This window comes from Sorex araneus, chromosome 5 (genome assembly GCF_027595985.1).
Source record: "Sorex araneus isolate mSorAra2 chromosome 5, mSorAra2.pri, whole genome shotgun sequence".
Classification (NCBI taxonomy): Eukaryota; Metazoa; Chordata; class Mammalia; order Eulipotyphla; family Soricidae; genus Sorex; species Sorex araneus.
In genome coordinates this window covers 140,308,257-140,334,285 of record NC_073306.1, presented here as the reverse complement: position 1 = coordinate 140,334,285, position 26,029 = coordinate 140,308,257, and the positions used below count along the sequence as shown (strand labels likewise).

The window sequence follows — 26,029 nt, the reverse complement described above, 5'->3', positions numbered from 1 at the left end:
GTCTTAATGCTGGGTCAGGAGAACAGAAAATTCACCAGAGACCTCTGCTTTCTCTCCACACTCACTATCTTCCCCATCTCTCACCTCCGTCCTTCCCCTCGCCTCTGTCTTTCTCCATGTCTCAGATCTTTCTCTTCATCTCTCGACCTTGCCTTTGTTTCTCTCTGAGCACTGGCTCCCTCCTGGACTCTTCCTGCTGTCACCAAGAGTGATACCCTGAGAAGCCCACATTCCTGCCTAACCCAGCTGATTCCCCAGAGAAAATGGATCTGCACATGCTTGGTGCTGGGGGCAGGAGTAGGTACAAGGTTCTTTCTGGAACCACACATGGAGGGTGGGGAGTCCAGTTCTCTGAGGCCAGGGAGACCAGGTGAGTGAACCAGGGCTGTGCCCACGACAGTGACCAGAGCTCAGGACAGACAGACACGCTCTGCTCACAGTCACGCGACTTTTATTAGGAAATCACCCTGCGACACACCGAGAAGAGCTATGTCTGGGCTGCACGGGTTTCCTGAGGAAGGAGGATCACAGTACTGGAGCTGTCGGAGGAGGGACAGGGTGGGGCTGGTGGCAACCAGCTTTCCCTCACAGCAACATGACTCAGCCATTGAGAACTGGCACACAGACGCGACACAAGAACACGCAGGGCACACACATCTGCCTACACACAAAGAAAGAACACACAACTCCATCTGCTGTTGTCCGTGCTTGAAACCAAAGGAACCAAAAGGGACAAAAGAAACTAAAGAATTGATCTTTCCATTGGAACAAGGGAAAAACATCCTCAAATTATCAAAATTCCTGTTACAAAATACTTTTTAAAAAATACCATTATTAAAATAATAAATAACAAAATATATGAAAATAACTTGGTTCCATCAAAATTATAACTAGAAGTTATAGCAAGAATCTTTTTGTGACCTATCGTAGTAGAGTTAATTTTGCTTGATTTAATTTATTTCCTTCTCATGGTGCCCTGGTGTGCGGGTCTAGTTAAAACAGTATAAAATTAATAAATAAAAATGTTAAATAAATAGCAAACATTAACATAAGAGGTTGTGAATATAAATACTTACATCTTGACAAAATTAAATAATTTACAGAATAATTAAACTAACTACTTTTAAAAATTTCTTCCAGGAAATGCGATTTCTCTACTTTTAAATACTAACTTGGAATTGCAGTCACAATCAATTTGGACTCTATTTACACATTAGGACATAGTGTTTTTAACACATTGAATTGAAATTTACCTTTTTTCACATCTTGAATGACTAAAGAGAAGGACAACCGGAGGTCTTCCATGAGGGATGTGACCCCTGACCTTGCTGGCCTGTTCCACCTGGTCCAGCTCAGCTGTGACCGGGAGTGTGGTGGGTGGTGACAGTCAGGGTCCTGGGAGCACACGGAGAGCTGGACCCTGACCCTCTCTGGTGAGAAGTGGAGAGTGGCCTGGCCTAGCCTGTACCTGTGGGGTATTGGGGCTCCTCACATCACCCTTGGACTTGGGTGCTTGAAAGAGGGACCGGAGGGGCTGGCCAGAGGGGCGCCCCAGTCGAACCTTAGGCTGCCAACCTGTTCCTAGTTGGCCCTCTGGAACTGAGCCTTGTTCCATCCTGAACACAGAACGGAGTGAAATGAAAACAGAAAACACACTTGCCACTCGGGCCTTGAGAACGGATGCCCAGCCCGGGGGCGCATCCCAGCCCACACCATCACACGCACCCACAGCGACGGGCACACTGCCCTCCCGCCCTGACAGACAAACACTGTGGCTGCAGACTCCAGAACTTCCCTGAGAACCTTGTCCATGAGCTTCCACTGGAGACTTTGAGCTGCTCCTCAGATTTCTTTCAAAAAACAAAAATAAATCACTTTGTAATACTTTGTCCCCCCCATTTGCATGGGGTCATAGAGGCCACCGCCTGGCAAGCACATCTAGGGAGACACTGAGCTGCAGGCCTCCTTTGGATAAGCCCCCTCAGGGCACCCAGGCTGCCAACTGGAGGTCACTGTGAGTGGGGGTCTCCACAGGGAGGGCAGGGCAAGGGAGGTAATGATGGAGCTAGGAACTTGGGGTGGTGTGGGCACCCCACATTGGCAAGGCAGCTCCTAGAACAGCAAAGCCTACACCTGGATTCCTCTCACAGCCTGCTTGATACTCTCCAGGAGGTCCTTGTTCTCAGGGTTCAGGTAGCATTCCTGGTTGGAGTACATGTCGGTGAGAGTGCTCACATAGTCGTCGAAGTTCTGTTCACAGATCGGCTCCTGCAGAACAGAGCCAGTTCAGCCAGCCATACCCATGCAGGAATCCCAGGGTCCTCAGCAGCAATGGAAGTTGGTTGCGGGGTGTAGGGGAGACAGCTAACCCATCTCCCACATGGCCCAGGATTTTCATGCCCACCATGCTGGCTGCCCCACCCTAAGGCTTAGCTATGGGTTCTAAACTAAGCCTCAAGCTTAGCTGAGGCTTAGGCTGCTGTGGCCATAGCCTGTCCCCAGAAGAGCCCCTGGGTAGGTCAAAGAATGGCCACTACCCACAAAGGCCTTTCAGCAGGACTCCAAAGCAGAGGGTGCCCTCCCCCCTCCACCAGTACCCGCTGCCACCTCTGTGCAGCCTGCAGGAATGTGTGGTCCCTACCATGTGTGGAAGGCGGATATTGGCAAGACTTTGGATGAGGGCCTGGCTCAGGCCTGACAGCTCCAGGAACAGGGCTTCATTCTGCTCCTCGATGAGCTTGTTCTCCTCCTCAATGTTCTTCAGGCTCTTCTCCATGGACGAGATCTGCATAAGAGACATGAATGCCCCCTGGCTCCTGCACTCCTCCTCCTCTTCCTCCTCCTCCTCCTCCTCCTCCTCCTCCTCCTCCTCCTCCTCCTCCTCCATTTTCTCCCCGTACTCCTCTTCCTCTCCTCCTCTTCTTCCTCCTCCTCCACCTCCTCCTGGAGGCACCAGCACACTTACTAGAAACCTCTCATGCCTCTCTGGAAGGAGAAAAGGTAGGCACCTTGCCCCTGAGGGGACCCTGCCACAAATGAGGGGCTGGAGTGCCCTGGTTTCTAGATGCAGGAGGGGCAGGGAACTTGAGCCGGGGGCTACATGTCCTACAGGGGTTGGGGAAAGTCTCAGGCACCCTGGCCACAACCCCAGTGCATCAACAGATATGAACTGACTGGGCCTGCTCCCCATGTCTTGTTTACAGCAGTTACGGAAAGTGCCCTGAGCAGCCCTAGGCATCTCACCCAAACCCTCTCCTTTGCTAGAACCAGAGGAGGAGAAATCCAGCACAAAGTCCAGAAGCTTCTCCCAAAGGGACACTCAGGGCTCCCTGTAGAATCCCAGAGGATAGTAATGTAGAACTGAAGGCCATGGGTGATCATGGCTTCTGGACAGCTCAACCACCAGGTAATGCCTCCGGATCAAAGGTCTACATCCAGCATGGGGAGGAGTGAGGTCTGGCCTGGGGCTTGGCCTGGAGGAGACAGGCTTTGGGGCGGAGGGTATCTCCCACCATGACTGTCCCAGGCTTTCACCACCTTCAGCTTTGAATGTTCTGAATAAGGGGGCAGAGAGATAGAACAGTGGATAAATTGGTGCCTGCCCTGCAGTGCAGCACATGCCAGCTTCACACCCCGGCACCCCATATGGCCCTGAGCCTGCAAGGAGTGATATCTGAGCACAGAGCCAGGAGTACACCCTGACACTACTGGGTTTGACCCAAACCAAACCAACACCAAAAATAAAAGTTCTGGAGTAGGGGCTAGGGAATGGCCTTCTCTTCGCCTGTACCCTCCTAATTCAACACCCTCCTCCTCGCCCCTACCCAGTTCCTCCTGAATAATCTGTCTTTGAAAGGAGGGATTTAAACAAAGCAGCCAGACCTGGAGCTACTTACTTATTTTTTTAATAAAACCAAAGGTTATGAGGGGGAACTAAATAAAAGGAGCTATGTATAAACACCATGATCAGGAAGTACAGCCCCTGGGTGTGGGGCACATGTATGAGCACAGTGACCCCCCCACAAGCACTGCAGCTAAAGAATGAGACCCCACAAACCACCACGGCTAAGTGCAGACACCAGCCATCCCACAGTAAGGGAAGGGGAAGAGAGAGGGTATATGCCTAATTCCCTTTTCATGAAAGGAGGGAGGAAGAACTTTATGGAAACAGTGGTACCGTCACTGGTCACATGGCAGCGTCTAAGAAAGACCTGCTCTCCTATAGCATCTTCCACACCTCTGCAGGACTGGTCCCTCGGTCCCCTCTGTCCCTCAGGCCCTAAGAAATGTGAATATACGTGCAGCTCCTTCTGTGCCCCAGCTCTTTCTGGTCTCATTCAGCATCCAAGGGCAGTGCACATCCTACTTTCAAAATAAGACATTTACCCTTTCTTTTTCCCTAAATCCAAATGTTTATTTTGGAGAGAGATATAATCATACAGGCAAATTTATCTGTATCCTACCATTTAGCAACAGAGCTCTTTCTGCTCTTTCTGGATGAGATTTTATGCTAATTGCTTTCCTCAGAAATGCTTTCACCAAAAAGGAGAGAGAGAGGGGGCGGGGGAAGAGAAAGAAGAAAAGTCCCTGCCATAGAGGCAGGCTGAGGGTGGTGACAGGGGTGGTGGGGAAAGAAACTGGGGACACTGATGGTGGGAAATGTGTACTGCGAAGGGAAGTGTGCTGAAACATTGTATGACTGAAACCCAATCATGAACAACTTTGTAACTGTGTATCTCATAGTGATTCAATTTTTTAAAAAAATGTTTTTAATGCATTCACCTTACAAATGTGGTATGGAGTAAACTCCTATTAGTATCTCCTCTTCCACAAAGAAAATCAAGAGCCGATTGGTTAAGCACTTTACCAGTTTACTCAGCAGAAGTATGGCAGTGCTGGGATGGAACCCAGCTTCAGCAAAACTCTAAACCCAGACTGTGGTGCTGCTCCTACTGACCAGGACTAATGACTCTAACAGGAGCCACTGACCTAGAGAAAACCATGGGGCATCAGCCCAACATAACTCCTAGCTTGGGAGAAATGCAGCATCCCGTGTGTCCTTCTGCACAGGGCTCAGGGCTTGTCAGAATGGCCCCCCAACAGTTACGTAGATCAGGAGCTTAACTATTCCCTCACTAAAGGGAAGGCTGAGGACTCAGCCTCCAGATGCTACCACTCAGAGCTGAGTGACACCACACTGTCCCCAGATGGAGCATTTGAGCGAGGAGGCCAAACCTCAACACTGGAGAGCCAGGGATGGGGAACACCTGGGGGTGAAGGCAGCTGGCACCACCACCCACCTGGGACTGCAGCTGCACCATGGCGGCCTCCATCTCTGAGTTAGACTCGTTCAGGTCACGGATCTCCTGGTTCAGCTGCTTGATGTCCTCATCATTGTCCAGCACTGCCCAGAGAGGAAACTGGAGTCATGGTTTTCAGCCTCAACCAAGACCAGAAAGCAGGGGGGTGGGTAGCAGAGACCTGCTGTCTTGGTGGAACTAGGGAGCGCCTTTCCAAGCACACATCATCTGATATGTTTGGTAGCTCTCTTTAAGATGCTTCGTACTCTGCCTCTAACCCATGGAGTGTGAACAAGTTTATCTTAGAGGCAGTGAAGTGGGTACATGTGTCAGTCTCATAGACCTTGGGTCAAAGGAGTCTACAAATCTATAGTACAAATGCAAGTACTAATTTCTAACCTAAGTGTGGGAATTTGGAGGTATGAGGTAGCTTAAATGACCAGTGCACATGCTTTAACTTGCTGGAGGCACAGGTTCAACCCCTAGCACTGCAAGGTTTCTCAGGTACAGCCAGGAGTGACCCCTGAGAACTGCCAGGTGTAGCAAACTGCCCCCCCCCAATGCAACAAGAAAATGTGGAGGATTGTCTACATGGTGCTAAATTTGTTCAACCTCCTTCTTCATTTAGGCTAAGTGAATTCACAGTTGCACAACCCCTAAGAACACATTTTGGTGCTACCAGCACAGGCGCGTAAGGCCAATATCATAACATCCTCTAATCAAAGGTTAGAGCAAATGAAGCCACTCAGGAGCACAGGACTGGATTTGGGTTTCTGAGCCAGAAGTCCAGAACCAAGGTAAAGAAGTCAATTAGCTCAGGTCAAGGATCTGTCACCATCATGATTTACTGCAGTAGGGGCTTTGCCGCACTGGTCCCCTTCCAGACACCACTCCCTCACCCTCAGGCTGCAAAGATCACATGCAGAGACTAAAGTGGGCACCTTACCATCACTTGTCTTGAACTTGGTGCTGAGAACGTCTTCCCCTGAGAGTTTTCCCTTCTTTCCAGCAAAGGTGGCTCTGGGACAACCAGACAAGCTAGGAACAAAGAACACACATTCCAAGTCAAACCAAGGCCCATTCTATGAGCCACTCCAGCTGTTCTGGTTCAAGTCGACACTGTATAGATAGTGCATGACCACCTTAGGGCAGTCCAACGTGACACAGTATATGGACAGCCCAAGGACACACCTCACTGTTCAAGTCAAGTCCTCACCAACCAGTAACAAAACAGGAGCTTGACTTGGAACTTTCTGGTTCATCTCCTCATCCCCTCAACTCCCCTGCCCCAGCACCCTATCTCCATCCCTTGTGGTCAGATGACGGATCATTCATACCCCAGGCTACAGTCCAGAAAGCTTGTTGGCTCGACAGATGGCTTATGGCAAGTTCCCAATGTCCTTAGAGAGGCCTTCCTAATCCTTCCCTGCTGCAAATTCCCCATCCAGTGTTAACAACATGGTCCTCCTAGGTCCTAGGTTCTCCCTTATTTACTCACTTGTCTAAAGGTTATATTCCCACTGGCCCTCACCAAATCATCTCCAGGAGAGCTACCTGGCACTTCTGTTCTCTGCTCTCTACAGAGCCTGATATTTGGGGGACTCTCCATTCACACTCAAAGGATGAGAGTCAGCTAATTTCTCAGGCTGAGAGAAAGGACAAATTAGAAGGAGGTGTCTGATGGAACTTGGTGCCGACCCAGAGTCCTTTGGTCATCACCTTGGCTGCCAAAAACAAAAAGCGGGGTTGGTGAAACAAGGAACCCCTCAACCCTGGGCTAGGTATTGGGCAGAGATGAGAACAAGCTGCCACTGCTTGGGCCTATTACCCAGGTAGGAAGTCTTCTCTTGTCCCTTACACAACAAGGAGAGGATTGGGGCTCAGAGTTCAGAAAAGAGGCCCCAGCAGAAGGTCCAGGACCTAAAGTGTGGGTGCAGCTGTCGTGAGCGGCAGCGTCTGTTTGAAGGCACAGAGACCGAGGCAGGACTCTGCCCCTTGTCAGAGGGCCTCCTCCAGGACTGAGAGCAGCAGGCACTTGGGCTGATATGACCAAACAAAACTTCAGCCCCACAGACTTTCCAAGGCTTCCAGTCACTAATAACTGACTCCTTGCTTTCCCTTGAGACCCTGCAGGTCACAGCTGCACCTGTGGGAGACGAGGCCTTCGTGGCAGAGGCTGCCTCTGCCAAGCTGCAGGAGAAACAGGTTGTGGGTACAGTCACCTCCGGTGGGTGAGGAAGCTCCCATTGGCATGACCAGAGCCATCACAGCCTGGAGTGGGACAGGTAGGCCCTTCATTCTTCAGAGACTTCCAAGAGAAAGATGAGCCATTGAGCGAACCCTCCTTCTGTCTCCGGGCTGCAAGGGGGCAGCCAGACGCGCTTCTGTGAGACGCATATTTGCCACTGATGTGGCCAAGCCCCACACAGCCAGGAACAGGGCACCTAGAGACAAAAAGGAGGTTGACTTGAGGGGAGAGAAACCCAGAGACCCAGCATGTCAGACTCTGGATAAGCACCTCAGTTGTAGGAGCTTCCGGAAGGCACCTGCATTCCCCAAGTGATGCTGAGGGGGGCAGGGGCCAGTAGCCACTTGTTCTTCCTGTCCTCCCTGTGGCAGGACCATACTGGAGCTTGGACATCCCCTGGGAAGGGGCCTCAACCAGAAGCCCCTTGTTCCAGGACTCTGGTACCCTCAGGGCCGCATCTGATTCAGGAAACAGCTTCCCCGCCTGAAGTTCTTCCTTCCCTTCCCCTGCAGCCAATTGTGGCTCCTCTTACTCATTTCTCATCACCCCCTATCTGTGATCTTGAAAGCAGCAGACACACAACACCGTGTGCAAAGAGAACACCCGCAGGGGGGCCTGTACCGTCCATGGAGCTGCCACCCTGGGCTCTTTCTACCATCTGAGTTTCTCAGACCAGGCCCTTCTCACTTGTCCCGCTCTTGATTCTTACTCCTTCTCCATAGCAACCGCAGGTATTGGCAGGGGTGCACAGGCCAGGGGCCCTGCAGAGAGCCAGGGGAGGGCCCTTTTCACGTCCTCCTTCAAAGCTGAACACCCTTTCTCCTCTTCTCCAATCCCCACTGAGCTGGAGACTCAAGACCAGTGTGGCCTCTGGCACCCCCAGATGGAAAGGTCTCATGGGAGGCAGCTCTGCGATCACACTGTGCAGTTCAATCTTGCTTCTCACTTACTTCTTGCAAGCCCCTGACACTCCCCTGAGAGGGCTGCTGGAGTTTCCCTGGTCCCAAGAGGCTACAGCAAGCCTCTTTGCTCCACTCTCAGGCCTGACCTGCAGGTCAGCCAGATGAGTCCTGTCAGGAATATGAAGGGCTCCCTGTGTTCCCCAGAATCCCATGGGGGACACTGTGGGAGGGACCTGTGGCTGGGACCATTAGGTCAGAGGGACACCATGTGTCCAATGCCACCACCATGGGGACAGCCAGGGCCTTGGGCAGTGATGGGCATTTGGGTCTTGCCCCAGAGCTCCACAGACATTCATGACCAGTGGCTTGGTATAGCCGGAGGATATACCACAAAGTGCTGATGCGACATCACCTCAAATCGTACAGACACACGGTGCCATAAAAGGAAATTCTTCTGCCAGCCCTTCCAAAGCCAGCACAAGCTGACACATTCAGTCCCAGAGCAGGGCCTGCTGGGTTCTGCCCCTGCAGTGTAGGGAAATCCTAGTCAACTCTCCGCATAGCTGGGGCTCTGTGGGGGCAACCCCTACTTGCCATGATGCCTTTAGGGACTTCACCTAGCCTGAAGACACTTAACTTGGGCTAAAAACCACAATCCCACTTGTTGCGGAGATCTTACTTTAGAAATAGTGGGCAGCACATTCACCCTGGTACTCCCACGAGCAACGCTGGTCACATGCAAATGCCCGCACCTTTATCCACTCTGGCACACAGCAGAGGCACTCACAGTACCAAGAACCAAGTACTTGGCATTTCTTTACATTACAGCTTTATGTTCATTACAGCTTTATGGTAAAAGATTTAAAAAACAAACAAGATAACCTTAAAAAACAAACAAGATACAAAAGTGTGGGCAGTACTGAAGGTGTGACAGGTGTGTTGCTAGCCAAAAAGCCCCCTCCTGCATGACTGAGTGAGTGTGCTCATGCAGCTGGAGGCATTGCAAAGAGGAGACGCCAGCCTCAGTCAGGTTGTTCCCATCTCCAGGGCTAAGTGCCTCAATGCTCTTGGCCTACAGTAAACCAGCCAGGGCAGACCTGAGGCCCTGGGTCACCAGCAGTCAGATTAACTCCCTTCTGCCCCTCATCTGCTGTGGGCCGCTGCCTGCTCTGCCCAGTGCCAACTTGGAAAGACCTGAGAAAACCGAACAGTGGGTTGCCTTGTTTGTGCCTATGCCTCTACCAGCAAGGTAAGGGGGGAGGAGGGCAGGGGGCGGGGTCCCTCCTGGACAGAGGTGCTCGCAGTGGCACAGCCCCCACAGGTAGGAAACACAGAATCGGAGTTCACACAGAAGTCACACCCCCGGGAGGCAAGCACTGGAGGCTTTCGAGGATTTTAGTCACTGGGACCATGCTTGTGCTCTCTCCCTCACTAGCACCAGCTGCCTGCAGAGCGTGTGAGAACAAAAATGCCTGATATTCAGAGACTCCTCTCTGGAGCCACCCACCTCTCCTGGCTTTCACCTCATGGAACTTCCCTGCCAGAACACAGTTGTGCAGTACTTGGGGGACTGCTCTGAAGGCCCTGGTGCCCCCAGAACCCTAGGGCCCAAGTAGCACCCTCAGGTCCCAGTGTTGATTCTCTGCCCTGTTTGGAGGGGGGTCAGAGACACAGCACAGCATGTAGTGTGATTGCCTTGCAATGAGGGCAGCCTGGGTCCAGTCCCCAGCATCCCATTTGGTCCCCTGTGCACCGCCAGGAGGGATCCTTAGTGCAACAAAACACACAAAGTCTCCAGGAGGAGGCTCTCAGGTCTCCTAAACACCGCTCAGGAGATCCACCAAAAATAGAAGGGTGTTATCAGGGCCTGGAGAGAGACCCCAATGGACTGAGCATGTGCTTTGTATGCAGAAAACCTAGATTTGATTCCCAGCACCACATAGCCCCCTGAGCACTGCCAGGAAATCATCCATTTTTCACCCTCCGTGAGAAAGAGATAGATAATTAAACAAATCAGTTGATGGCAACATCGGGAAGTTACAGTTCCACAAAACGAGAAAGAAACTAGGACCAACTTACTTCATCAGTTCAGGATCTTCCTTGTCATCTCTTGTAGGTGTCACCTTGGCTCCACTTTTCTTGGCACGAGGGCATCCTGACAGGCTGATTTTGAAAGAGGAAAGACACTGCTGTTGTTCTGAATAACCGCTCCAGCTGCCCCCCTACAACCCTCCACCCACCGCCTGCAAGTTCTGTGAGCAGCAGCCCAGACACAAGGAAGCTTCAGCCAGCAAGCTCTGCCCAGCAGTGGAACTCAGACAAAAAGTGCCACTGTGAGCCTCAAGCTCTGGCTGTAGAAGGCATTGCCATCTCAGCTGGGACCTCAGCACCTCATCCCAAGGAGCTGAAGTGGGCTGTATGGCCCTCTTGTTTTATGCCTCTTGCCTTGCACCTGACAAGGAACGGCGGGCTCACCTGCGGTGTGAAGCGTAGTTTCCTGTTATGTGGCCAGAGCCATCACAGCCAGGCGTGGGGCACCTGTGGAGGACAGCAGAGCTGGGACCACAGCCTGCACAGTATCTGGCCCTGTGTGTCCCTTGCCCACCACCACCACCACCACCACCACCGCCAGCCCTGAGGCCCTAGAGGGAGGGCCGTAGCCCTCCTGCCTGAGTGGGACCACAGTGGAAAGCCCACCCAGGCCCTGCATTAGAACTTGTCCACTTCTCCGTAAGGGTGACCTGAAGGGCAGGACCACCTGCCTCCACTGCAGTGACCAAGGGTCACCTCCTGAGGGAGCCAGGCTAATAGTCTAGAACACACACAGGCTCAAACACAAGCACTCAGACAGACAACCTAAGCCATGAAACTGGTTTCTCTAATCTGAAGTAGAAGGACGAAGAAAGTTGCTTCTCCTCGAGGCCAGCCAGTGTCGTGAACAAGTGAGCAGAAAATGAGAGAATAAGAGAAGTGGCCGGCCATCCGCACACTACCCACACTGGAGATCTGGGTGGGACTGGGGACCTCTGCGCACAGCACTGACCCCCGCCAGAACCTGAGACTAGCCCAGGGAGTTCCTGCTTGTGCCAGAGAAGGCAAGCAGGGAACCTGCATCTGTGGTGAGCCCACAGCCTGCTGGCCCGGAAGGCCCCTCCCCCGCGGAGCGTTTCCCCTCTGCTCCGGGTCCATCTTCATGGGGGAGCTGGGGCAGCTGCTCGGGACAGAGGTCGGAGGACAGCCCCAGGGGGAAGGGGACACAAGCCTTTGCCCTGAGCCAGCAGACGGGCACACTTCTTAAGCCCTTGCCCTGAGGTCAGGGCTTCCTCCGTGTTGGCTTCTCCAGCACACGTGATGCCTGGTATTCAGAACACTGAGGACGCAGGTACACAGGAATCCCCAGTACCAGGCCTGCTGCCTGTTCCCGTTAGAGAAACTCAGAGCTGGCACAGGCCTCCTCCTGTCCCTTCCTGGCCATTCCTTCCTCCTCCAGGAAGCCTCTCGGGTCTGTGAGCAAAGGTGACCTGTCACCTCGTGTGTGTTTTGGGATGAATCCAATACAAGTGCAGTTAGGATCCCTGCTTGCACATTCTGGGGAAAGGAAGGCTTTGCTTTATGTAGCGCCTGCCCCCACACACACACTCGCAGAAGCCTCACCTTCCAAACAGCCCTGCATCTCTCCTGACGCCTTGTACCCAGGGTTAAAGCTGCTCAGGGTAGCCCCTCGGGGTGGCTCTGTGGGCACTGCACCCTGTGGACACATCAGGATGCCCCACTTGACGCTCTGTGCTGAAACCAAACCCCCGGTGCCCCTTGCTCAGCTGGGGGGCCCTGCCAAGTGCATACTCTCCATCACGTCTGTGTCTCTGCAGGTGTCATGCCTCAGGCCCTGCTCCCCTCAGCTTCAGGGATCAGACAGAGCCAGGGACACCTGTGGAGCTGACGGGCTGAGAGCAATCAGCAGGGTGTTCTCTGCCCCCAGATCAGGGGCGTCTCTGGAGTCCTTGATGAGGTGTAGTGCTGCAGACAGCGGGGTTGAAGCCCACTCAAGGGTTCCATCTAAGAGGGACAGCCCAGGCACCGCACACCTACTGGCTGAACTGCCTGGGAAGAGGAGAGTCCACTCCAGCTTGGCGGTGCCACCAGACCGTGCCTCTGTGGCCCGTCTCTATCCCCCGTGGGGAGCGGCTCATCCTGCGCAGCTCATGTGTGTCTGCAGCCCAACTGCCCCCACGGTCGCCTGGCAGTCCAGCTTGGTGGGAAGAGCCTTCCCCTTGGGTTCTAACACACAAACAGCATTGACACCATCGCTGTGCCCAGGGGCCGCTGGGAGCTCCAGAGCTGGCCTGTGTGCCAGGCGCAGCAGGGGTCTGTCCCTGGGGGGTGGGTCAGCTTCACCCCCATGTGACACCAGCCTGTCCAGAGCAGCCGAAACCAGATGCCCTGGACCAGAGCAGGGGCAGGGAGAGAGAAAGTGGCACTCCAGAAGCAGGGGGAGCCCACCCCTCACTCTGAGAGGAAGGACGGCCACACAGGGGCAGTCCAGCTTGTTGGGGAGGAGGATGGATGAATGACCTGTCTCACACAGGGACACTTTCTGTAGCCACTATCTCTAAACAGGTTTGAGCGAAGCATCAGAGGCTCCTCGGCTTGGAGGATGCTGGCTCCTGATGCTGTGTGTCAGGACCTGGTCAGTCTCCGGGGGTCCCCCAGCAGCCAGTGTGTCCGCAGGAACAAAGCGCCCCTGAACCACGTGGCCACATCTAGGAAAGCATGGAACTGTTTGTAGTTAGAAAAGAAAGTAGAAGCGGAAAAGGAAATTGAAGAAAGAAGGTAAGAGAAGGCAGGTAGGGAGGAAAGGCCCAGCAAGGGAGACCCAACCTGCAAGGCTGAGTTTCAGCTGGGTTTCTGGGACATGTGGCAGTACCATGCTGAGCTGAGCCTCAGAAAGCAGTCATTTTAAAGCTGTGAGCCTCCAGAAAAAGGGTCTTTTGGTAAACCCTGCTGCCTGCCAGTGTGGTGATGGGAACAGAGCCTCAGGGGTCAAAATGAGCCATAAAGCTCCTGTCCTGAGTGCTGAGACAGACCAGCCTGGCAGGATAGAGCATCTGCGAGGTCTGGTTCATCCTGGTTCCCAGTTGGCTCAGTTCAATGTATTAAGCAGCAACAGCCACTCAGCAAACAGGCTCCCAAGCACCCTGCTCCTATCTGGCCCAAAATGAAATGAGCTCCAGCAGCCTGGCCTGGATTCAGGGTTCCCCTGAATCAGACACAAAGGCAGGACCGATGTGGAGGGCCAGCAAGAGAACCTTACGTAGCCACAGCACAGCCCAAGATCCCTGGGCCAGCACCACACAGCTCAGGGGCCATCACATGCAATGCCGCAGGCAATGAGGCCAGTAGTGACAGTCCCGGGGCCAGCCCAAGTGCTCACTGCCCGGGGAGACTGAAGCCAGCATCTGTCTGAGCAGGACCATCAAGGAGGCTGACTGGTGTCTATGTGCTTGGGGTGGGAGGAGCAGAAGCAGAAAGAGGAGACTCAACCAAGGGGAAGGATCAGCAAAGAAAGGTCTGTCTAGAAGGCACAGCCAAGACAGAAGCAGCTGTGGGGGAGCAGGGGGAGGAAGGCACAGTGCCTTCCTTCCGCCTCACGTTCCACTCACTTAGCAAGCCACACACCACAGCCTGCTGCACCCACTAGACTCCCAGGCCAGGGCTACTCTGGTCCCTCCCAGGCTCTAGGCACGAGGAGGGCAGGCACAGAAGGCCATCGGGAGACTGAAGAGAACTGGGAGCCAGACCCCTGGGAGTCTGGTGGCTCTTGTTTCTGCACAGAGAGGTGGGCAGGGCTGAGAGCAGCGTGGAGCAAGGGGGTCGGCGTGCGGCACATTCAGAGCAGGGAGACACACACAGCAGCAGTGTGGCCCCAGCCAAACAGTCGGCCCCTCCACCCTGTGCTGCTGGGTGGGGCCAGCCTCGGGCCGGCGCCTGGGCAAGACTGACTTTGGCTGGAGCCTCATGGAAGGAGAGAGCAGAGCAAGGCAGCCTCCAGGAGCGCGAGACCAGGAGGCAGACATACTTGAGGTCAGCAGAATGGGCAGCCATGAGGTTTCTGAGGCTCTTGTCAGCAAGAGGGCAACCAGAGAGGCTGAAAGAGAAGAGATGGGAGATGAGGTAAGCCAAAGAGGGGGAGCAGAGGAGGACAGGAGGAAGCCCCACCACGCAGCACCCAGGCCAGGCTGGCCCCCAGCCGGAGACGAACCTGCGGTGGGAGGCATAGTTCCCGGTGATGTGGCCACTGCCGTCACAGCCGGGGGTGGGACAGCTGGCAAAGGAAAAAGAGCGTGAGAACAGAGAGCAAGGCGCACACCAGGTCTGCCCCGGGCCGAGCTGTGCAGGCCAGCACTGGCACCTGCCCCTGACTCAGCGTGAGCCAGAGCACACATCCCCCTCGTGCTCGGAGCAGTCCTTGCTCTGACTCCTGTTTCTCCCACGCAGCTGATCAAGAAGGAGATAGACACTGAACCACAGTCAGAAGGGCCATGAGGAGGCCATGAGGAGGCCTCAGAGCATCGCATGACGGTGCCCCGACCTGGCCAAGCCTGAGGCTGCCACGGGGAAGAACCTTGTCAGGTTCACAGAGGGGAACATAGGAGATCCAGGACAGAGTTCCGAGCACCAGCAGCCCTGTTGGAGTCTTCCTGAAAGGGCATCAATGGGCCAGCAGGGCTATGGCCTCTGAAGCTGGACACTTACAGTCTAGCTAGGCCTGTGAGGATGTGGGGCTACAGGGCCAAGAGCACCGAGTCCTATAGCAACATGCCCTCAGCCTGTTGTGGTCACTCAGGAAGAGCCTCGAGGGACTCTCGGTCAACCTGCCTGCTCTGCAGCTGCCAGGCAGGTCACTTTCTCCTTCTGAGCCACTTTGAAAGGCACACAAGGCAGAGGTGACCGTAAGTCTCCCTCCCTCTGCCTGCCCCAGGAGGGTCCTCAGGAAGGTCCCAGATGTGTCTAGCAAGGCCACCAAGCCAGGCCATAGCCAGTCAGTGAGCGAATCTGGGAGGCCTAAACTGCATGCCGCAGAGCTCACAAGTGGCCCAGGCTTTTCTTCCCAACTGACCACAGTCCCTAAGCTGCCAGAGTGGGCACTTACGTGAGCAGTTCCTTCTTTATGTCCTTGGAGAGAAACTTCAGCTTAAAATTGGTCAGGGTGACTTCCCCAGGGTACTTCCGCTCCTCCAGGTTCTCCTCCAACACTTCCTGGTCATCTGCTTCAGAAGAAGCAAAAGAATGGGCTGCTGGCTCTGACTGAAAAAGACCAGCAGGGAGAAGTTTCAGCCAGCAGTTGGGGCCGGGCGCCTGACCCGGCGCTAAGAGTGGGACCCTTCACAGCCATGGTCACAGAGGCACAATTTTCTGGAGTATTCCTATTTCTGACGAGGGCCCGCAGAATCTCCTGCTCCCGCGCCAGGCTGTCTTCACCGCGGCCCCTCGGAGGGGATGGGTTGAGTTTCCCTCCCTGCCCCAAGCAGAACCCCAGCAGCCGAAAACCTCCAGAACCCAACCACGGCCATGCTCAAGGCCACTCTCCACTCGCTCAAGCCTCACGCATGAAGGAACCAACAGAGGAACCCAGGTATGTAGGACCTGTGGCTGAGATCTCCAAGCCTGCTTGGATCGGGACTGGGCCTCCTCCACCCAGATCCTCAGTTTTCCAGTAGCTTGGCAGTCACACCCATAAAATGCCCCCAGCGCCATGTAATCTCATCAATGGCCAAGATCCAGAGACTATAAAACAAAGCTCCCAGAAAAGAGCGATCCAGAAACTCACAGGGCAGAAACTGGCAAGCTACCCATGGCGTATTCGAGATGCCAAAAACAGTAACAATAATGGGACTAATTCCCCTGACCCTGAACGCGACAGAGACAAATGGAGATGTTACTGGTGCCCACTCGAGCAAATCGGTGAGCAATGGGATGACAGTGATACAGTGATGAGGGCCCACATGCCCCCTCATCAGGGCCCTTGCACGAGCCAACAATCTGGACTGGAGAGGCCTGGGGGTGCCCTGTGTGTCTGAAGCCCCTGCTTCTTGGTGCCTCCCAGGCTGCTGGCCTCCACCCACTCCCATCCCTGGCACCCATGGGAACCCACCACTTGTGGTGTCTACAGGACAGCGCCCAGAGCCAGGGAGAGGTTGGGTAATGCACTAACACCTCCAACACCCGGGTCTGGGGCCCCCCAACTTTTACAGTTAGTATAATAGCAGCACCCATAGAACACACGGGGGACCAGTGAGGGTCTGTCAGTAAGTAGCCAGCAGGAGAAAAACCCAGTGACTACAGCTCTGTCACTGCTAAAGTGACCAGTGGCCCTGTGCCCAGCTGCTCAGTGAACAAGACTCATTGGCCTGGGCATTGGACCAAGCCCCTCAGTGATGCGGCACCCCGCAGCACAGGGACACATATTTGGTGCTGTGGACAAAGAGGCCTGGGCTGCTCTGCAAGCAAGGGGTAGCCCTGCTAGGTGGGCCTATGGGAGAGGTGGAGTCTTCCCCAGAAAGGCCAGGAGTTTTCGCACAGACAGGAGGGAGTCAGGAACAGGGCCAGGAAGAGGGCCCAGGGTCAGGCCTGCATCAAGAAGTATTTCTGGGGATAGCCCAGCATGTCCCCTCATCAGGGCCCCTGCACTGAGCCCAGAGTCTCGACATCGATGCCCAGGCGGTGGGGCTGCAGGAGTATTTTGGGTCAGCTGAGGGTTAGTGACTGTTGACTTAGGAGTGGAGTCTGGATCTCAGTGGGCAGGGAGCTTAGTGGCCTCAATCACCCCGAGGTAACAGGTGACAGTGCCCATCCTGGAGGGAAAGGTGCCCTGAGTAAAGGTGCCCCTGATCAGGCTCCTGGGGAGCAGACTCTGGGGACAGAGAGAGGGGCAGGGAAGGGGCTGAGGTGTGGGGGAGTGGAAGGGGCTCGTTGGTCCAGAGCATGTCTGCCTCACGGGAGATGGACACTCCCCTAACCACACACACACACGAGCCCCACCATCTCAGGAGAGATGGACACTGGTAGTGACCCCATACAATGACCAATCAAGGGAGATGGAAACTGCTGTGTGCCCCCATCCATGAGACCTGTATATCAGGTCTGCCAGCCACGGAGAAACAGGCAGAGCCCCAACCGGTTTACCTCCCCATCATGCCACTAGCCCACAGCTAGCTGGGCTCTTAGCGCGTCTAGAGTGGGCAGGAGCAAACGGGGGTGGGGGATAGCCCAGCTGCCTGGAAGCCTCTATGGAGGCATCAGGCTCAAGGGAAGCCCTGGACAGCCTGCCCATCCCACACTGCCCTTCTGTGGGTCTGGCCCCAAGTCCACCCACATGACTGCCACTGCCTCCCTGACCTTGCAGGGGAGGAAAAGCAGCAGGGGGGCTTATCCCACTCTGTGCAGTGGCTGCTGGTCCCCAGTGTCCTCTGAGGGGGCTCCGTGACTCAGGAGCATAGTCTGGGAGGAGAGCCCACACTCCAGGGAGCAGGCCAGCCATCAAGGGTATCCCGCGGGACCTAGACACACCCCGGCAAAATACTCTGCTGCTGCTTCTGACCAGCCCACAAGGTCCTGCTGGGTCACCTGGGAAACCACTGGCTTCCAGAGTTCAGGGTACCTCTGCCTGATGGGCTGGTAGGGGCTCCCAAAAGCGGGAGAGTACTGCTGCCCCCAAGTGGTACCCACGGACGCCGGAAGAGGCCGTCTCTGTGCCCATTGCAAAGAGCCCTGAGCAGTTGGCAGGTGCGAAGGCACCGCCCCAGGGGAGCTGGGGGAGCCCTCCCTCCTCCGGAGCGGGCCTGTGACCCAGCGGCCCAAGGCAGAGAAGGGCCAGGGGCCCATGAGCCCAGTGGGGAGGCAGCTTCGAGCACGTCGCCCTCCAGCGGGCCAACAGCCTGCACAGCCTCTCCCTCCTCCCGGCACCCACCTCCTCAGGTTCCTCTTCTCGGGGGCGACTGGGCTTGGTGTAGTCCAGCGGCCGGTCCCACTCGTCCTGGCGCGAGGCCTGGCTGGACTGGGGCGAGGTCATGGAGCTGCTGGGCCGCTGGCAGGCGTCGGGGGATTTCACGCCGGGGCTGCTGCTACCGCTGCCGCTGCCAGGGACGGTGCCATCCCGCCGGCGGTGCTTGTGCATGCTCAGGTCCAGGGTTCCGTTCTCGTCCACCTCGATGTCCACAGACTGCAACGGCAACAGGCAGGCTGAGGGATTCTGCTCCCTCACCCAGGGGCCTCCTGCACCTGTGTCTGCACCAGAGTGTGGCCAGAGGGGCAGAGGGAGCCAGGCAGAGGCGCAGGAGTGGACCACCCTTTGCCAGGGTCTCGCTGGCCACTCCTGGACCTGGCCTGGAGAAGCTGCCTCCGCCTGAGGCCCCACCAGGCAGCTGAGAAGGCCTGGCAAGGCGGACAGAGCAGAGACACGGCCTGACGCAGACAGCACAGAGCAGATGTGCGCCCACATCTGCCCAGGGAAACAGGAGTAGGTGTTTGCACAAGCCTCAAACCAGGGACATGAGAGGGACAAGTGTGGGCATGACCTTTGACCGGGGAATACAGCACATAGAGCTCTCTGACGGACTTTTCCTACATCTCTCCTCCTCCAGGGAATGGCCCAATGAGAGAAACAATGGGAACAACTGTGGACAACCACTGGTGCCCCTGAGGGCATTCTATGCAGGAAGCGTGTGGCCTGACCTTGAATTCCACCACGAGCCTCAGGTAAAAGGGTAGCGGGCCCTTGTGGAGAAACACCCACCTTGCCAGGCAGATCCTGTGGCTTGGTGCTGAGGTTCTCAGGCATCTCCCAGCAGCGAGTGGAGAGGTTCAGGATGGCGGTGGCGGCCATGTGTGCGGCCTCGGCGTCCTGGGCGTAGTCGAAGCCTGTACAAGAGGGTGAAGTGCAGGGGCTGTGCCCAGAGGGAGAACCCTTCGGGAAAGGGTTGGCTGCAAAGAGGGAACAACACCAGGCAGCTGTGTAACCAGAGAGGAGGCGACACAAGCACAAGCACACCAGGGGCTGCAGGGGTGGGGCTGGCTGGGAGCACACAGTGCACACCCCGTGGAAAAGGAGTCCAGCCCCGGGCTCCCATGACCACGTGCCCAGGGCTGGGATGCAGAGCCAGAAATCCCGTTCCTAACTGTCCCAAAGGTCAGGAGAAATGAACCCATCCAACAACATTCAGCAGCCCTAGTACTCCATTCAGAACTGTGCCAGCAGGAGTGCTCACTGAGCATTTGGAATACCACTCAAGTGGAAACATTTGACCACAACATTTTGGAAGGTGGAGCTGGTGTTCCCACACTCATAAAGCAGCAGTGCAACTTGGACCAGCATGACAGATGGGGGTACGGTATGTTTGTTTTCCAGTGGGTGTGCTGCAAGAGTTTCTGAGCCAACCAAAATCCCAAAATCCCAGATTATGGGAAGCCCCTTGAAGCGCTCTGGTGTATGAGCATGAAAGTGAACCCACCCTGAGGCAGGAGAGACCCTCAGCTAAGCTGGCTGCTGGCCCAGGGCAGTGTTCCCCATTCACACGCAGAAGTAAGTGGAGTCCACAGGACTGGCATGCATGGGACGGGGTTTGGGGGCTTGGGGGTCATCCCAGCTGAGTGTGCAGGGAGGTTCCTGAGGGATGCCTGAGGGGTCAGTCATGGCTGGGGTGTGCAAGCAAGTCCTTGTGAAACTCCAGGGCTAATGGCTCCCAACTCACAAATTCAAAAGGACAGGCAGTGTTGAGCCTTTTTGTTAATACTCAGAAACGCATGGCATGGGGGCTGGAGCAATAGCACAGCGGGGAGGGCATTTGCCTTGCACACCGCCAACCCGGGTTCGATTCCCAGCATCCCACATGGTCCCCCAGCACTGCCAGGAGTAATTCCTGAGTGCACAGCCAGGAGTGGACACGCACTCCTTCATGAGACAATAGGACAACATCAGCTGCCAGTGAGCACACAGTGACGGGGAGACCAGCTGAGAAGCCACCGCAGAGACACTGGGACAGCTGGGTGGCCCATCCACGGGCTCCCCCAGGTAGAGACCTCCTACATGTCCCTCAAAAGAAGTGCCTCTCCCGTGGCCCCTCAAGTCCTGCACCTCCCGAGAATGGCTTCCCCCAACTTACATTTAAAGGCTTTAGGTGAGGTTTCGCTGGTTTGAATCTTTGGGGCAAGCATGCGTTTGCCAAACACCTGAGCATCGAAGCTTGCGTAGTCAAAGGCCACCTTGGAGAATTTCTCCAGCTCCTTGGCCAGGTTGGCTCTGGGTGTGGTAGGGGCCACACTCGGCCGGTAGCTTCCATACGGAGGGACCTCAAGCTGCTTCACGAAGCACATGGGTCTAGGGTGTAGGATGAAGATGCAGAATCATGAATACAGGACTTAGGGGTCTCATGCCACTATCCCCAGTGTTTCACTGCACAACATGGACCAAGACCCTCAGAGGCCAAGTGAACAAAGACTCAGAAAAGCACCTCCACCGCACACCCCAAAATTGAGACTCTTTAGAGCCTGTGAGAAGGAGATTTATGAAGAAATAGTGCTTGTTCACTTGCAGACAGCAGTAGGCAGAGCAGGCATGCCAGTGCTCTTTCAAGCAGCTCGACTCTAATTGGGACAATTCCACAAGAGCAACCCCGGGAAGGCATGAAAGGGCTCCCAGGCTGATTGGAGGACAAGAAACAGAGTACCACATGGGGAAGGGAGTAGGGGCAGCCAGAGGCACGCAGGTGCTTCAGGTCAGCTTTTCCCCAGGGAGGCTGAGCCCTCTGCTGTGTCTGCTGTGATTGTCTGCTGTGATGACCCTACAGGAGCTTCTGGGAACAGCAGGGACAGCCCTGTAAGTGTTACCGAAGATTCTGGAAAAATTGAGTCTTTAAATGCACGGAGGATAGTGTGAAGACAGCAACAGTCCAGAGAGCATAGAAGCCAGAAAGAAAGCCAGAAGAGGCAGCCCGGAGGTGAGAGAAGGAGGAGACTGAGAGGCCAGGCCGCCACTCTCTTCAGCCCTGTCTCACAACTAGGTCACGATTTCATTCTGGGAAGGTGGAGCACACGCCTAGCCAGGGGCAGCCCTGACTTTGATTCCCTGCACATGGGCCCCTAGCACTGCTGGGTGACATGCTGGTGGTCCCCAAGCAACACTGGGCCTGAGCACGGAGCCACCAGGCCCACACCCCTGGGCCAACATCCCTGGGCACGGTTCTGTGAGAAACCAAGATGCAGGAGCCAGTGGTACCGCCTCTGCAGAGTTCTAAGATGGTATCGTCTCACTGCCTGGTGTTTGATGGGTCCTCAGTGACAGAGTTCAAGGCAGCGACAGATCATGTCAGTGAGTGACAGGAAGTTGAAAGGAATAGTAAGTCAGAAACAGCTTGGATGCTTGTGAGAGCCAGCTGGTTTGATGATGTCAACTGGATGAAGCTGACCCGTGGGAGAGGGTGTGGGGAATCCCTGCCCCACCCAGAGACCCCTGGCCTGGGACCCTCAGTGGCCAAGCTCCTCTGGATGAAAACAGCTGGAAACCCAGAGCAAGACTGCAACAGGAAAGACACACCCACCAGGGTCAGGAGAAGCCTGTAGGAACTCTAGTTTCTTAGAGTGAGAGAGGGCATGGAGTTCCCAAACTCATGGCAGGCGACCCAGAATGTCAGGGGACTCCATGTGCCTGGGTAATTAGGGTGGTGTGTCTCATCCTGGACAAGACTGGTGCAGCTCCCCACAGAATTTGACCTTAGCCCTGATTCTGAGCCCCTAGGCCTCACTGTGGTATCTGTTCACAGGCTCTCATAGGAGTGGGACAGTGTTCAGAGAAGGTAGGCTCTGAACAGTTTTTGAGAGACCCAAGTGTCTGCTGAAGCCATTTCTTCACACGTGCAAACACTCATGCCCTGACACATGTTTCCATACATACAGCCCCCCCACCACCACTATGTTGGAATGGAGAGACTGTACCCAGTCTCCCCCCCATGGCCTTGTTCCCGGTTGGGCGGGTCAGGCAGCACCATGAGGGTGAGTGTTCCTACTCTTCCTTAGGCGGGGCAGTGTGTTGTTTCAGAATGGAACCAGCATCTCCACGTACACCTTGAGAAGCTTCATGGAGGACATGGATCCACTGGGGGAGCGGGTCAGGGTGGCCGTGCCAGCACTGGCTCCATAGCTGAGGCCCAGCAAACGCCTCAGACATGAGATGTCTGCACATAAGAAGGAGCACACACAGACACACATGCACACACAGCTGTACACACAGGCACACATGAACAGAGGCATGCACACAGGAATACACAGAGGCATGCACACATACAGAGGCACGTACACATGGTTTGGGTTTTTTTTTTTTTGCTTTTTTTGGGTCACACCTGGTGATCCACAGGGGTCACTCCTGGCTTTGCACTCAGAAATAACCCCTGGCAGTGTTCAGGGAACCATATGGGATGCTGGGAACCGAACCCAGGTCAGCTGCGTGCAAGGCAAACTCCCTACCCGCTGTGCTATTGCTCCAGCCCTGGCATGTACACATGGGAGCAAACACAAGCACACACATACACTGGACCACACAGGAGTGCATACAGGTGCACATATGTACAGGTACACACACAGACGCACATAGACTCACAAATACAGGAGCACATGCACACACAGACACACACAAGTGCATACATGGGAGCAGACAACCACACGTGCACAGAGGTACACACATGGACACACACAAACACAGAGGTGCACAGAAAGACACATACAGCAGCAACACAGGCTCACCCAGAGGAACACGTGCATACACAGGAGCATTCACAGGCACACACAGACACACATAGGAGCACTCACAAGCATACAAACAGTCACACACACAAATACACACAGGCACACACAGGCACACTCACAGGCACTCACAGGCACAAATAGGCACACACACAGACACACACATAGGCAAACACAGGTACACTCACAGGCACACACAGGCACACACATAGGCATACATGGGCACACACAGAGGCGCACTCACAGGCACACACACAGGCAAACACGGGCACACTCACAGGCACGCACAGGCACACTCACAGACACACACAGACACACACAGGCAAACACAGACACACTCACAGGCATACACAGGCACACTCACAGGCACACACAGGCACACACACAGAGGCAAACACGGGCACACTCACACAGAAAAACACAGGCACACCCACAGGCACACACACAAGCACACACAGGCACACAGGCACACACAGGAGCACACGCACACACAGGTACACACGGGGTACAGACACTGTAGTATGAACTCCACCACACAGGTGGGGGCTGACGCAGGACTCTGACAGCCTACTCAGGCCTTAGGGGCCGCTCTTCATTCTTCGTTCGTTCCACTCACCTGAGGATCCGGTCTGAATTGGAGCTGCTCTTAGAAGGGTCCCCCGCCTGCGGCTGTTGCTTCTCATGAGATTTGGCTAATTTTTCAGCAGCAGCAATGGGACACCCAGACAAACTAGAGAGAGGACCAGGAGACAGCTGAGCCCCCCCTGAAGACCGAGCAGGGGACAGGCACGAAGGCAGCAGGAGCCCTGGGAGAGCTCGAGTCACCAAGGCAGTTTCTCTCCACTAGTGCCCACACCCCTCCGAACTGCTCCCTGGGTTTCTGCCCTGGGGAATTCTGGGCCATGACACGCAAAGACAAACAGAAAAAGGCCTTCAGAGAGCTGGGCAGAGGCAACTTCAAGAGGGTCTGGGGAAATGATTGCCCCTCCCATCCCCCCCTTCCATCCCTTTCCATCCTCTACCCGCCTCCTCTCACCTTCTCCCTCTCCTCCCCCTCCTCCCTACCTCCTCTCCCTTTCTCCTCCTCCACCACCCCTCCTCCTCTTTCCTGTCATTTACCATCCCCTCCCTATATCCTGCTCTCCGTTCTCCCCTCTTCTCTCCCTTACATCCCCTCCCTTTCTGCTTCCTCCTCTCCCCTCCTCCTCTTCTCTTTTATCCCTACGTTGGGCTCTGACCCTGTCCTTAGGTCACATTTCATCAGTCACCCTGGGGAAGCCCAGGGCCCTGTGGCCCACAGCTTGGCATTGAGCCTGAGGACAAGACCACCGGCGTGACACTAGGAATACAGGAACTCCCCCAAGAAAGCCCTTGGCCTGAGCAACTGGGAGAGCTGTCTCCTCAGACGACTGCCTGGAGGGCGGCTGGTCAGCACCTCGTGGGAGCCGTCTCTCCCCCTGGAGAGGCCTCGGACACTACTGCTTACCTGGGGCGCATACCCACCCACTCGAGTGAGTCTGGGCCCCTTAGCTCCCGGGAGCCACCCTGGCATGCAGAGGGCCAGCACAGTGAGGGCTCCCTGGCTCTGAGCAGTGCCAGCAGGGGCCAGAGTGTCCCTCTGCCCGGCCAGCAGCACCCCTCAGCACTCTGCCCCGGTGAGAAAGGCCTGCCCTGGTCTCTCAGCAGCCTGAGGGACGGCGCCTGGCGGACAGGGCAGGCCCAGCCCGTCCCACACAGGGGAACGTAGCGCCCTCGTTCTCCCACAGGGCCCAGGACGCCCGCCCAGCCCAGTACCTGCGGTGCGTGTTGCGGTTGCTGTTCACGTGACCCTGGCCCGTGCAGCCGGGCGTGGGGCACTTCAGCACGTTCTCATGCATGGCCAAGACTATAAGAGAGAAGAGGCAGTGAGCAAGCTCAGGAGCTGGGCTACCCCTGGGGGGCCTGGCAGATGGGCAGGGGACTCACCAGAGGACAGGACTGGGGATACCTCAGAGAGGGAGCACCCGTGGGCGTGCCCGAGCGGCAGCCTGGGGCACCAACCAGAGGATGATGGCAGGGAAGCATCAGAGGAGGGGGCTGAGGCACCTCCCAGTGGGGTGGGCCTGTTAGAGAGTCGGAGGGCAGCTGGGAGCATCCCCAGCAGCCAGGGCCCACCCGACAAGCTGCTTGTTTGAGTAAATCCTCAGAACGGGACGTTCACAGCAGCTGCCTTAGCCTGGGCCCCAGGGAACAGGACCCTCGACCCACTCGCCTTCCCCTCCCGTCTTCACTCTCCCAGAGGTGCTGGGTCAGCTGTGCAAGGTGGGTAGTGAGCAGCCTCAGGGGGCTCAGACTGGGCATCTGGGCAGTGCTCGGGGCAGTCAGCCCTGCAGACACCTCCCCACACCGTGTCTGGGCCCTGAGCACTCACTCTCGGGGGGAATCCTGTCTTTGTGGGGGCAGCCAGACAGACTGCGATGGTGTGGGTACAGCCCTGTCACGTGGCCCGTGCCGTCACAGCCTGGGGTCGGGCACTTGATCTCACGCTTCTCAGCTCTGGAGGGATCTAAACAGAGGAGACATGAAGTTGGGGGGGTGCAGGGTGGGGGCAGGGGGTGGCCCCTCATTCTGGCAGTTTGGCCACTGAGAGCTGGGCAGCAGGTCACGGGGGGACTGGCATGGACCAACTCCTGGAAGTCCTGAGCTCCCTTAGCTCTCCCCAGAGTGCAGGGCTCACAGCATTTCCTGTGGGAGACCCAGACAGCCACGGGCTTCTCTCCCCCCTCCCACTGGCAAAGGGGCTTCCTGCA

General features: G+C 55.7%; 1 protein-coding gene across 7 annotated transcripts in view; it reads right to left on the bottom strand.

Annotated features, from left to right (window-relative positions):
• Nucleotides 1-431: 431 nt before the first annotated feature.
• The window catches only part of MYT1 (myelin transcription factor 1), a 60,135-nt gene continuing 34,537 nt past the window's right edge, over nt 432-26,029 (bottom strand). For 4 of the 7 annotated variants that reach the window (XM_055137959.1, XM_055137963.1, XM_055137961.1 and 1 more), the window contains 16 exons: nt 25,651-25,785; nt 25,035-25,125; nt 23,857-23,970; nt 20,609-20,823; nt 19,243-19,430; nt 18,418-18,669; nt 15,601-15,755; nt 14,710-14,772; nt 14,527-14,595; nt 10,926-10,988; nt 10,530-10,613; nt 7,523-7,744; nt 6,247-6,338; nt 5,301-5,404; nt 2,642-2,785; nt 432-2,268 (listed from right to left, as the gene is read on the bottom strand). In XM_055137959.1, the coding sequence (XP_054993934.1) occupies nt 2,128-2,268; nt 2,642-2,785; nt 5,301-5,404; nt 6,247-6,338; nt 7,523-7,744; nt 10,530-10,613; nt 10,926-10,988; nt 14,527-14,595; nt 14,710-14,772; nt 15,601-15,755; nt 18,418-18,669; nt 19,243-19,430; nt 20,609-20,823; nt 23,857-23,970; nt 25,035-25,125; nt 25,651-25,785 (2,132 nt within the window). In that variant the 3' untranslated portion in view covers nt 432-2,127. The remainder of the gene's footprint in view (nt 2,269-2,641; nt 2,786-5,300; nt 5,405-6,246; nt 6,339-7,522; nt 7,745-10,529; nt 10,614-10,925; nt 10,989-14,526; nt 14,596-14,709; nt 14,773-15,600; nt 15,756-18,417; nt 18,670-19,242; nt 19,431-20,608; nt 20,824-23,856; nt 23,971-25,034; nt 25,126-25,650; nt 25,786-26,029) is intronic. The other 3 variants (XM_004620288.2, XM_055137964.1, XM_055137965.1) reach the window with 3 other exon arrangements.